Genomic DNA, 13,318 nt, shown 5'->3' on the forward strand with positions numbered 1-13,318 from the left:
CCTTTAGCCCTCAAGGTGTCATAATTTTACTGACACTGCTTCAACTGACAAGTGACAGCCAGACTGTTCAGTACAACCAGATGGAGGACATTTTGCAAGATCTTTGGACAATCCTGCTGTGACAGTTTGAACTCAGCTGAACCTTAAGTGTGGTCCACGGCCCCATTTGAAATAATTGGAAGGAAACGATTTTCCCAAATGATGTATTCTGATGTAATAAAGATGACCTGATTTTGTTACAATACCTGCCAATATCAAGGTCAAACCATTCTGAATGTCACATATTTGTCATCTGTCAAAATACATGCTCTGCAAACAGTATGGACAGCGACATTAACCACAACAAGGCACTGAGGTTTTTTCGAAGACAACACAATCTAAACACAGCAGCACCTACTCACAGTATGTGGTGTGATAGCATAGGTGGGGCCTACAGCGACAGTAAGAGAGCAAGAAACACTTCCTCTTCCCATCGTGGTAAAAACATTGGCCAACCTCCACTCTACCGAAGGAAGATCCTTTTTAGAGCACAAACGGCTGCAAGCTCAGAGCTGCATGCCAGTAATTTAGTGTGTGCAGTGCAGATTTCCTGCCCACTCAACCATTTGACACTCATCTCTTTATGGTGTGTTGCTGCGTAAGGGCAGATGATGTGTGAACAGTGTCAGTAAGGTCTTGTTTCTGTGCTAATAAAGTGTAGAAATGGAGGAAGATCAAGTGCCAAACAACGATTCCCCTCAAGTCACAGGTGAGTACAAAGAATGTGTCGTGATGTGATGTTAAGGAAGTGTTGGCTGTCATTTCATGCTTATATGAGTTAAAAATTTTTTTGGTTTGGTTTTCGAAACCCTTTGCCTTTTTCGAGATATGCATTTCTTCGTATCTCTTGAATGTTTTAAAATGATGAATTGCTGTGTGCTGCTTGGAAATTTGCTGACATTCCTATAGTGTCATTGTAATAAGGGTATCACGTGTGTGCATTCATGTACTGTACTCAACCCGCCTGGATATTCTTTGTTAATGTGACTGTCAGGGGGTTTGTGGCGCTGTGTGACATCCTCCCAGTCAAAAAAAGATTGTTGAACTTCCTGAACTCTCCATTTTGACATTCTTCTTCTGTCTTTTTTGTGTGCGTGTGTGTGACTTCTATGTTTTTATGACATGCCCAACTTTTATTTTTGCCAAGAGCCCTAAAATGTCATAGAGATTGGGGCCAAGGTCTGTAAAATTTGATGCTTAATGCATTTTTTTTTTTTTTGCAGTATGCGTATAAGTTTTCATTCAAGAACCTATTCAATGTGACTCAAATTCATGAATGTAAAATAGTTTGCAGCAATTAAAAATATTGCAAATACACAGCAAGCAAAAACGGTCAGGTTGTCTCTGATTAAGTTGAATTTGACCTTCTTACTTGCTTCTAAATTCTTATTCTTTAACTGAAACATCGCTGGTGTGAAAAACAAGGGCTCAATGTTCATTATGGGACGTGACACAAATTGCAAGCAGGATGTGGTCGACCAAAATGGAGACATCTCTGAGTAAGAGAGAGAGAGAGAGATCACTTTTTTTCCCTTTTGTTGCATCTGTTGTAAATCATCAGCTTTTAATCCCTTTGGTATGCCCCAGGGTGAAACATCACTTAAATGGTGGGAGTACAGAAGATTCAGAGTTTGGTATCAAAAACCACCACACGTTCTTGAATTTTAGTTTGCGCTCAGCTGAATAATTTTTCTGTATGTAAAGGAAATGTAAAGGAAATGCTATTAGATGTGACTTCAAGAGAGGAGCTAGGTTTAATTTATTATCTTTATGTATTGTCTTTTTAGCCCAATGATCTATCATGATCCTTGTTTTTTGATGTTTATTTCTCTTAAAGTGGTAGCATTTCAATATTTAACTGTAGCTTCAATAACCACGTTGCCAACATATCAAGTGACCACAAAGAAGCAGATGATGTGCTGTCTGTTTTTTCAAAACATATTTTAGGAACATTTTACAATAAGACTACCCTTATGAGGGACTTTTAAATACTATATATTAAGTTTTATTAACTAGATAGTTAAGATTTTATATACTTAAATGATTTAGATGATCTTAGCTTTTGCATTTCTCATTTCAGATTTGAGGAAGGTGCATCGTAAATCTGAAACCAAACGGTACAGTGAGATCTTCAGAGACTTTGATAATCTCGATTTGTCTTTAATCCCTGCGTAAGTATCACACACAAAAAGTGCTACCTTGTGTTTCTCTTCTCTCATGATGAGGCTGCTCAGATATATTTATCTGCTCAAAGCCACAATCTGTCACCCTGAACTTGGCCATCTATGCTTTATGTCTTAGTATATATTCTGCTACATTCACTCTAAAGAAACATAATGTATGAAAAATGCATATTTTTTCTATGTAATACTGATCAGTCCAATAATACAGTATGTGCTTGTACAAACCCTGAGCTGTTTTAGGTGCTGCTATTTGACTGTGTATGTTTCTCTCTCAATGCATTGTTTCTGTCCGCAGCGAAGGGGAGGATCTGCTGGCAGACACTGACTCACAGTCCATTTCAGAATCTGTCTCTGCAGAAAGTACAGAGCAACAAGATGTGTCTGTAAGGAATCAGTATTTACTTAAATTGATTTAAACAATACATATCTAGTTGTTGAGGTTAAAGCTTCGATTGTGTTGCCAAAATGACCATTCTCACACCAGAAACAATGTTGCTGTAGGAAACTACTTGCAAAGTCTTGTTGGTGTGTTGTGGGGATTAATGATGGTTTTATAGAGAGGGTGTCTGCTTGTTTCCCACAGAGTGAAGATACATTTAGTCCACAGAAACATGCTGAGACCAATGAAGTGGATGGAAACCAATCAGGTATGGTTCATGTGAGAGCGAGATGAGGGAGTGTGTCTAGTTGATATAAACTGTTAGGGTCTCTTCACAGGGACTCTATGCTGTGCCACGATTCTGCGAATTGGAGACTCGCTACAGAGGCTGGGGTCACTAGTTTAATTACCTTAATATAGACCACCCTGACGTCTGGTATCCCAACACATCATTAGTAATGATGTCCAGGAGCTGCTGTCAGTCTGTGACACTTAACTGAGTATCTTCTTCAATCTCAACTTGTTTTCTTATAATTAGCCATGAGATGTAATTGCCCTGTCGTAACAAGATTAGGATAAAGGGAGAGGATTAAAGCTGAAGACAGCTGCTCTCAGTTTTTACCTTAGAAACAAGTAGAGGACAGAGGGGTATACAGAAAAAGGGGGTGTAATTGTTATGCAGGCTTTGCAGTGAAATACAAGGGAAGCAGAGAAAAAGACTAGACATACCCACTGTTCAAACAGGTAGTCACTACCAAGTTCTCCAACCCCAGTTTGAGTCAAGGTCACAGCACACTGTGAGAGATTAGAAATTACACGGACGGACAGTGAGCAGAAATAGAAATATTGAAAAAAGCAAGCCAAGTTAAGATATAATATAGAAAAGAAGCTCTCTCTTCTCTTCTCTGACTGTCTTTTAAAGCTCTTCTTTTGGCTAAAGGACTGTTGAATGTACTTTGTGCTATCACTCTTCAAAGAGACCAGTTATTTTGTGCATGTGTACATTTCATTTCATTACATCCTGAGGATTGGACACCCGTCAGCCTAGTGTGTGACCCATTCGGTCACACACCAGGAGGTAAACCTCACTCAGTGCTCCTCTAAAACCTGTCACTCTGCAATCTGGACAGGAATAGGATAATCCCCAGTTCAAGTGAAGGAGGCCATAGCCATGGTGCAACACAGAATCTGCTTGAAGGCTGATTTCGGAAAGTGCTCGCAGCTCTCTCTCAAACAAAATACAGAGAGGAAAGGCTAAGAGAGGTCAACCATGGCACACAATTTGGCCACAACACCATCATTCTTCTGGAATTGCCCGTTCTTTCTTGTGGACTTTGCTTGAAGACCAAAAAGAAAAGCTCACACTGTTTGGATTTTTATACTACTCCAACTGGATTTGGCGCCTGTGCAAAAGAATAAAAAGCAGAGTGAAGTCTGCATGTCTGAGTGAGGAACTTGAGAGGAATGTTTCCACGCTCTTTCTGGCATTGCATGTTTGCTCAGTTAAAATAGCTGAATACTTGGGACTGCACTGTGGTCTGTTAGAAGAAGTGAAAGTTCTTGAGGTGCATCTGTGCTCAAACCTTTTGCTGCAGGAGGACATTAAGATGTGTTCTGATAGATTTTGATATTTATTTGCAAGTGTTGCTCTGGAAGTGGCGCACACAGAGAAAGTTGTGTGGGTTGCGTTTGAGAGACCATGTGATTGTCACACAAACGTCACCCGCCCTGTGTTGGTGTGAGTCACAGAGGAAGAACCAAAATGGTTGTCATATCAACACCCTGCCAGCCTGACCACAGCAGAGCTGTGACATATCGATGTCTGATACTGCACACCAGCACTGAGTGGAGTTTGTGACTCTGCTTTCACAGTGCAACTCCTCTCTTTGTAGCTGGCTAGAAGTGAACAGGTGTGAGAGGGAGGGGCCAAGCACAGAGAGGAAGAGGGGAGAGGAGGGAAGTTATTTAACTAAAGCTGTTTGTCTTTGGTTCATAGAAACCCTCCTCTGTTAGGTCCCATCCCCACAACAGTACACCTCCATTGTGTTTACGTGCATGAAGAGGGTGTTCTGAGACCTACTGGAAACCGCTTTATTCTGAGGAGCAGCTGTGACAATGCAGTCATTGTTTCCTGTTTTGGGTTTGTGTATACCTCTTTTTTTAAAGTGAAATTGGATTTTTGGTCATCTTTATCTTGCCAGATAAAGTCTAGCAGTCAGGGGGCTGTCACTCTATAGAGTAGATTGGTGTTTCTTTGTGGCTGGAGACTGTTAGAGTCCTTCAAGAAAGACAAGGTTGTCTGGGTGTAGCCCAATGGACACTGTGTGATCCCTGGGTACAGCTTCAAGTGTCTGGAACCTGCAGTGATGCTGATGTACTCCCTCTCAGCCCAGGAAGCAGACCTGGCCCTCTGTCGCTGTGAGGATGGAGTGGAGACAGCGTTGCAGTACGCCAAGATGTGGTGTCGCTATGCTAAAGACCTCCTGGCCTGGATGGAGAAGAGAATCAGCTTGGGTAAGTGCACATGCAGCAGAGAAAGGCAAATAGCACTGTAGCATGAAAATTATTGTCATAACATATCTGTGGCCTGTGTCAAGTTTTCTGTGCCTGCCATGTTAATGCATATTAAAATGAACTTCACACGAAAACAGATACAGATCAAGTGCTTACAATATGTAAATATATTTTCTCTTCAACAAATAGTCTAGTGCAACGAAAATCCTCTCAACCTCTATGAAAAGTGCTTGTATTTATTTGTTTAAAGTGTGGTGTATTCATCATTTTATACTTTTAACAAATTATTTTTTATAGATGAAGAGCCTCTGTTTTGGGCTGTACTTAGTAGAAGAAAAACATGGCCACAATATACACACAAATTTCTACACAAGTCTGATACATCCTTCAGTAGTCAGCAGACCTTGGGACTGCAGAGTCTCACCTCACATCGTCCATCAACAATGAACGCTTAATGCTTAAGGCATGCCAGAAGGTTGACTAACCTGCTATAACATGGCCTGTCTGTTTTATTTCACTCTATGAGGGCATCTGCAGGTGGTGCAGTGACCCTAGTGAGCGACACACTGCACACACAGCAAGAAAGGATTAGAAGGCAGATTATCAGGGCAGAGCAGGGTAATAAAGCAGACAGGGTTCCTTTTGAATAGACAGTGATTATCCTCAAATCAGCCTGCTCAAGTTCCCAGTGACCAGACTGGGATTCCACGCATCCAAGTGTATTGGGAATAATCAGAATATAGAGCAGAGGTAGAGTCCCTCTGCCCAGCTGTGTTAGACAATAACAACTGGACTCAAAATACTGTAGATTTTTACGTAACATTATGAACTCGCTAGTGGCAACATTATAGTGTCTATTTTTGAGAAGAGCAGTCAGGTCACTGTCGCTGTCAGTGCCACCTGTAATGCCAAAAAAGATTATCTGCAAACATTTCACAAGAATGGATCAAATCAGTTCCACTGATGAGAACATATTAGCAATAATCAGTGTTGTCTACTTGTTTTGTCATGTGTTGATGTGCAGACTCTTGTGAGTATTGTGACCTGAAACAATAAAAACTAATTAATGTTAACTTTTGTTGACAGAACAAGAATTTGCAAAAAATGTGATGAAGACAGCGGAAGGAGCAAAAACTAATGTGACGCAGCAGGTACAGCTTTGTTTATTGTATATTTGATTTTTACAATAGATAGAAAAGCTGTCTGAAGTTGCTCTTGCCGTTGAAGGAAATGATGCCCCTGCAGTACATCTACACAATGGCGCTAGAGCAAGACATCAAGAACAGCGTGACGTCCAGAAAGACAGCAGAACTGCTACAAAACCGCTGTTACCAAGTATAGAAGTCCATTCACACACACAAAACGTTTTATTAAATCTTCTCTGCCTTTTGCAGTAGTGTGTAGTCCTGATATTGTGTTTAATTCAGTACCTCTCTGTCAAAGGCTTTGGCTGCAAAGAAGAATGAGATCGACAAGTGGCGCAGAGAGTTCAAGGAGCAGTGGGCAAAGGAGCAAAGGAGGATGGTAAGGAATGAAGTATCTTGTATATAACATAAATTTGATTTATTGCAGTGTCAAATTTAATTTTCTCAAATTTAAGACACTCTGACCGGAACCTTGACGAAGTATCCAAAGCAAAGTATTTCCTCTGTAAAAGAACAGCCTATCTGTTATGACCTTGTTGGCACATTATTCAAGCATTTTTGACTGGAAATGGCTCACATGGTCAAAAACCTTTTTTTTTAATCCTGCTGTGTCTCTCTTGCTTGTTTTCAGAATGAATCAGTGACAGCTTTGAAAAAGGCTCGTCAGCAATACTACCAGCGCAGTGATGAGCTAGAAAAGGCTAAAGCTGTCTCTGCTAAAGCGGTGGACGACACAGCTGGAATCAAAACACTGGATAAGAGGCGGAAGTCCAAGGATGAAGCCCAGAGTAAGGTGAGTGTCACCTTAATTCACTACATTAATACAATATACAGAAATGCAGTTCTGCTGTGGCTTGGTACAGAATAAATGCCGAATGATGTTTAACAATACAGCTTTTAGCAGTTCTAAGCTCTTCTCTCTGTCTCCTCCAGAGGATGGAGGCAGAGCTTCAGTACAGGCAGTGTGTGAATGATGCCAAGTTGCAGCAGGATGAATTAGTGAAGGTCAAAGAAAGAATTGTCGCCCACATTCGCAAGCTTATCTGCCAGGGAGACACCGTGCTCAAGGAGGTTGGTATGAAATTGAGGAAACTCTGTCTTTGTGGTTTGGTTGATCAGTGCAGCAGCCTCTGAAGATGTACATGGTTAAACTTGGTGGTGATATAAGAGATGCTGTAATAATGCCATGCATTTACTTTAGTCAAAAAATAAACCTCAGCGGCTTGTGTTGAAATTAACACTGCCGGCAATGATGGGAAACTGAAAAGGAAGTCATGAAGCAAAGCAGTAATCACAGCTTTATCTGCTCCATTACGTCTCTGCACCAGGCCACAGTCAACATGTTTTACTACCAGCGGCAGCAAACAGAGCCTGTTCCCCTTGGCTATCACAACCTGGAGATGACATGCAGATCCCTGGAGCCCGGTGAGCCCTACCTGCTCTACATCCTCAGCAAACGTCGACCTGAACACCATCTTCAAGTCTTTGCCTTCCAGGAGTACGTTCCTCAGGGCAAAGGGTACGGTAAACTGGTCAATGTCTGCCTCTGCTATACCTTTTGCTGTTGTGTGGATATCAGAGGCGTATGTAGTTTGTTTGTGTTTTTAATTATAACAAGAGAAGACAAAAGGTAATTATTTATGAAAATATCTCACAAGGAAAAACACCTTGGATCTAACTGTTTGCTTAGACACCTGTTCTTATTTGCTGAGATATTATAGTTTCGTCAATTCAAATGGGATAGAAGCAGAAAAAGTGCTTGACGTGCATGTACTTCCACTAGCTCAATATTTACTGAAATGTGTGTCGCAATTTTTTTTTTATTTGAAAGGCACAAACGGAAAACCAGCAACAATCTCAGCTCTCTGCACGACTCTTCCCCCATTACAGATGACAGCACTCACAGACGATCAAACGACTGCAGTAAGGACTCCCCCCTGATTACACCTCACAATATCAACAAATTGTCCACTTTCACTTTATTTTAATTTTTGGTGCACTTTAGGGAAAACAGGGCACAGTGACAGTGAGAGTATTGGAGGCAGTTTGGAATCTCTGTCCAGCCCCGGTAAGTACAAGCCTCCAACTTCTCTTTTGCACACAAAAACCGTGCAAAGATAAACATGTCTGATTTCCCCTTTGCTGTATCTTTGCTCTATGGGAACACGTGACCGAAGCTCACACTAACAGAAGGCTACCTAAAACCACATCCACTTTGACAATGTCGTCAGATGACTTGGACGACCGGGATATTGCATCAGAATCAGGTTTGTTACCGCCATTTCATGTGTCTATCAATAAAATATTTCAAGTTCGTAACCCAACCCCATGGGAATTGAACTGCATCTATCCTGTCTCACTCTCTCTCTCTCTTACAGAGTGCATTGATGGTCAGCCAGTCAAAGTGCGCACAGTCTCACGAGCTGCACTGACACACCGACTCAAGAAGATGAAGAGCAAAATGGTCAAATGCAAGCAGTGTGACAACTACATTGTTGTCAGTGGGATTGAATGTGAGGAGGTATGAGGATGAGTAGGAGAGATTTACATTAACAGGGCATTTGGAGAAGAACAGCAGTAAGATTATTAATGTCCTCTTCCTGTTCCACCTTCAGTGTGGACTCGCTTTGCACAGGAAGTGTATGGAGGTGTGTCAGCAAGAGTGTGAGCACAGGAAGGGGAGCGTGTTCGGAGTTGACCTCTCCCTGCTGCCACGTCACAGGCCTGATGATGTGCCCTTTGTGGTGCTGCTCTGCACGTCTGAGATTGAGAGTCGCGCTCTCTCCGTCCAGGTATTATTTACCATCACAGTGACCAAAAGGTCAAAAAGTGTCGATTGTCGTCTGATAATTGTTTTCTGCTTCTGTTTTTATCTGAGGGGGTGTATCGTGTGAGCGGCTCCAAGCCTCGTATCCAAAAGCTCTGTCAGGCCTTTGAGACGCAAAAGGAGCAGGTGGACCTCTCTGATCTGTCACCGCATGACATCACTTCTATCCTTAAACACTTCCTCAAGGAGGTAAGGGAGTCATTACCTAATGAACTTCCCTGAAAAGATTAAGCTGATTTTAAGAGCTGTTTCAGAGTCATAGGTTTTCTCTCTTTTCTCCCTCGGTAACCTCGGTATTCCTTTCTCTCACTCAGCTCCCGGAGCCCTTACTAACCTTTGACCTGTACAATAACTTCATCACGGTGGGAAAGACTGTTCAGAACCTGAATGAAAGGGAACAGACTACGGACACTAATGAGATAATGGACATTGTTCACAACCTACAAAAGCTACTACAGAAACTCCCTTCGTATAGTTACACAACCTTGCAGCACCTGATGTCTCACCTGCAAAAGTAAGCATACAGCTAGGTTTACATTTTACCTAACCCTATCTGCTGGTTTTTCTTGAATTTGTCCCTGAGTTTGTTTTCTTTCTGTTTCCACAGAGTTTCAGAGAACGATGAGAACAAGATGTCCCCTAGCAATTTGGGTATTGTGTTTGGGCCAACTCTATTGCGCCCTCTTGTGTCTATGGACATGCCAATGATTGCCCTGCTGGAAAACAGTTACCAGGCATTGCTTGTTGAGTTCCTCATCACACACTATGACAAGGTTTTTGGCTTTCAGCGAAGATCCAGCACACCTACTCCCCCAGCCCCTACTGCACCTCTTCCACACACCCCTCCAAGAGCCTCCTGTCTGCTGGATGGAGAAGTTGATGCCAGCTCGGATCATGAAACCTCCTCCAGAGAGCATCCACACTTATTAGAAGTAAGTACTACAGTGAGGAAACGTTCAGCTCAAGCACAGACTTCAGATCAGTAGTGGTGGGACCTGTAGCAGCACGATCAGTAGCTTTTGCTTGGCATACACCAAGGGCAGCGTGAATTTAAACCTGAGCTACTTTTCCTGATTAATTTACCTGTTGAGCCTCAGTACCTGGAACTTGAACCTCACATTTCCTCTGTCAAGATTAACGCGCTTGGATAGCTGCTGCACATTTTTACTGCTCTCTGGATTCTGTGCTGCATGCCCTTCTGTCAGGCTTTACTACATTTCACTGCTCTTGATTATAAGCAGATAAACAGTGACTGTACCAGATGGCTTAGAGACACAGAGAGTGTTAAAGAGGGGGTTAATACTGTGAGCTACTTAGTCTACTGGTTTAAAATGTCCTGGAGAAGGTTCACATCTGTACCTGATATAAATCGGTCAGAATAATCCAGTAGTAACTCATGACTTTCCCCTGCAAAAATCACTAACACGTACTGTGATACTGCAGTATTGTAAGTGTGATGTGGTCTGTAAACACTTGTAGAAATCCACCACTCAACTTGTGTTCCAACAGTGCCGGGCAATCAAGAGAGAGTCAAGCGAAGGTTATATATCTGACAAGTCTTCATCCAATGAGGCAGTGGACAAGCTCAGCTCTGAAGCCAGTGAGAGAGCAGGTAGGCGTGACATAGCAATAGAGGAGTCACTGACTAGACTAGCTGAACAAGTTAATGATAGAACTGTTGTTTTATGTAGTTCATAGATGTTGGAGTTTTTAGTTATTTTCAATAAATAAGACTTCCTTCCGGGCGGCATGGTGGTGCAGTGGTTAGCACTGTCACCTCATAGCAAGAGGGTTCCAGCTTCGAATCCCGGTCTGGGCCCTTCGGTGTGGAGTTTGCATGTTCTCCCTGTGCCTGCGTGGGTTTTCTCTGGGTACTCCGGCTTCCTCCCACAATACCAAAAACATGCACATTGGGTTAACTGGCTACTCTACATTGCCCCTAGGTGTGAGTGGCTTTGTGTGTCAGCCCTGCCATTGACTGGCGACCAGTCCAGGATGTACCCAGCCTCTCGCCCATAGTCTGCTGGGTTAGGCTCCAGTGTCCCCCCCGCCACGACCTTGACGGATATAGAAAATGAATGAATGAAAAGACTTCCTTTCATTTTTTTCATGCACACCTTCTAGTTGTGTTCATCTGTGGTCACATTGCTGTTTGCGATTGTGTTAATGAAATCAAGCAATTGATGTGTGAATTTAACCACCATGTAAATAAGTTTTTCAGAGAGATTGGTTTTACCTTTGAGTCTTGGTCACATTTTAGATTGTGTGGTCTGAGGTTTCATCTCTTCTTTGCTTGCTTCACCCTGTGGCTTAAATGGCAATCAGCTTCAAGGCTTCTATTCACAGCTAAGTATGAGAATATATAAACCTCAGATGGAGAATACTAGAATTGGTTTTAAACTGGTAATAACCCCGTTCAAATCTCTGCAGGAAATAGCTCTACTCTGCACTGTTGACCTTCCACAAGAGCCCTGAATGAATATTGAACGAAATATTTTATGTCAGGGTGCTCCTGACTATTGCCAAGTTTAGGTTCTGAAAAAATAAAACAATATGCAAGGAGAAGCAAAATTTTATTAACAGTAGCCTGTGGTTTTTAAATCACATGCTTGTTCTCCCTCTCTACCTCAGTCATGGCTATGAGAGGGGCTTTGAGCCATCCCCAGGGTGAGCCGGTGGGAGAACCAGAGTCTGATTTGGGGACCCAACCACAGTATCGCTTCACCAGACAGCCTGTGAAGTATTACCGGTCAGGATCCCGACCCCCCAACCCTGGTCGTGCAGCCAGACAGCCTGCAACCTCAGCAAGGGGCAGACCAGGGAGTGCAGACAGCAGCCGCAGCTCCTCTCCGGAGCCAGGGACACAGAGACTTTTCCAAAACTTAGATGTCCACTGTGAGAACCCCTGGGGGCCCCACCAGGCTGCCGCCACCACTGCAGAGGGTAAAGCTGACGTCCCAATGAGCCCCCGCGAGGTTGTACAGTACATGCTGGGACTGGACTCAAAATTAACAGCTGCAACTGTGACATCATACAGTACAACACAGGAGTCTCCTCAAGAAGTGACGGCTGGGTGTCAGACTAATCGGAACACAAATCTGCCCTACGACAGTCGGAGAGGTGGGCAGAGTCAGGCTCTGTGTCAGTCACCAAAGACACTTCCTGGTGACCATAACTTGTCCTTGACAGCACAGAAGATCCTGTCTGGCCTGAAGCTGAGACGCAGTCACTCAGGGAAGGACGAGCAGCTGTTTGTCTGAGGGAAAACAGAACAGAACAGAGAGTTTACTGGGACACATTCACACACAAGTCATTAATATCACCTTTGTTGTGTGTGACAACTGCTAGTATCATCATCGTTCATGCAGCTTTTGCATATATACATATCTAGTCTATTTAACCTGAATTACTCAGATCAAGATTCAGTTACCAAAAGTTAAATGTGTCAAACTCATATCTAAGTCAATTGGATGCCATTACCACTAATCCCCTTTAAGATTTTGATCTTCTGATTGTCCAGCTGTCTAATACTCATTCCAGACACCAGAGTGCTTCACATATTTATCAATTTTCAATGTTTTTTAGCGTACTTGAATGTAACAAGCAGGTAATTAAGAGATGCAAACTAGCACATAAATATCAGGTTCTGTTCAAGTTCTTTTGTTTTGTGGTTTCTTTAATGGTGGAATTTTTTGTAGTACAAAAAGATATGCCTTCTTTGATGTTGTCGTGAAATGATCATTTCACTGATAGTTTTTGTTTCGGGCACCTTTCCTCTTTTGGCACAAGGGGGCGATCTTCTCCCAGTGTGTGAGTGTGTGTGTATGTGTGTGTGTGTGTGTGTGTGTATTGCCAGACACAATAGTAGAAGGGCAATAAACCACTTATTTCTAATTACATGTCCTGAGATGTTACTTTTCCTACCTCGACACCAGCCTTTTTTACCTTGGGACCTGCTTCAGTTTAGAGTGTAATGAAGTGAGACAACTATTTCCGATGTCTAAATATAATTATGGTTGACTGTAACTGCTCTCATCTTCATTTGCTTTTGTCCTTCCGATAATATTTCACCAGAATCAGGTAGTTCAAGCATATAATGAAATACTGGCGTCATTATAGATCTTTTCCCCTTGTGGAGGAGGATTAATGTATCAAGACAAGTCTTTGCAGGTATCAGCTGCGCCCTTTTAAGTGTCCGTCTAACACTGAACACAAATGCAAAAGATCATCC

The 13,318-nt window shown here is 42.5% G+C and overlaps 1 protein-coding gene across 2 annotated transcripts; it reads left to right on the forward strand.

Moving 5' to 3' along the window:
- Nucleotides 1-493: 493 nt before the first annotated feature.
- Nucleotides 494-12,962, forward strand: LOC124072922 (GEM interacting protein). 2 transcript variants are annotated; one of them, XM_046414709.1, is made up of 21 exons: nt 494-748; nt 2,120-2,210; nt 2,518-2,605; nt 2,806-2,869; nt 4,990-5,115; nt 6,202-6,266; nt 6,343-6,450; nt 6,559-6,639; nt 6,892-7,053; nt 7,194-7,331; nt 7,589-7,758; nt 8,092-8,183; nt 8,266-8,328; nt 8,438-8,527; nt 8,639-8,781; nt 8,876-9,052; nt 9,139-9,276; nt 9,402-9,601; nt 9,695-10,019; nt 10,597-10,699; nt 11,719-12,962. In XM_046414709.1, exons 1-21 carry the CDS (start codon nt 703-705, stop codon nt 12,345-12,347), a joined length of 3,099 nt encoding a protein of 1,032 aa, XP_046270665.1. In that variant the 5' UTR covers nt 494-702; the 3' UTR covers nt 12,348-12,962. The 2 variants fall into 2 exon arrangements, with proteins under 2 accessions (XP_046270665.1, XP_046270664.1); XM_046414708.1 differs by having other exon boundaries at nt 495-748; nt 7,589-7,779; nt 11,719-12,953.
- The last annotated feature ends 356 nt before the right edge of the window (nt 12,963-13,318 follow it).

Source organism: Scatophagus argus, chromosome 16 (assembly GCF_020382885.2).
Source record: "Scatophagus argus isolate fScaArg1 chromosome 16, fScaArg1.pri, whole genome shotgun sequence".
Classification (NCBI taxonomy): domain Eukaryota; kingdom Metazoa; phylum Chordata; class Actinopteri; family Scatophagidae; genus Scatophagus; species Scatophagus argus.

Bases quoted from the DNA above. Each gene is read 5' to 3' on its own strand.
- LOC124072922 (XM_046414708.1), top strand. From the start codon at position 703: ATGGAGGAAGATCAAGTGCCAAACAACGATTCCCCTCAAGTCACAG. The intron at 2,211-2,517 runs GTAAGTATCACA...TTCTGTCCGCAG, and splicing joins GATTTGTCTTTAATCCCTGC to CGAAGGGGAGGATCTGCTGG. The intron at 7,332-7,588 runs GTTGGTATGAAA...TCTCTGCACCAG, and splicing joins GAGACACCGTGCTCAAGGAG to GCCACAGTCAACATGTTTTA.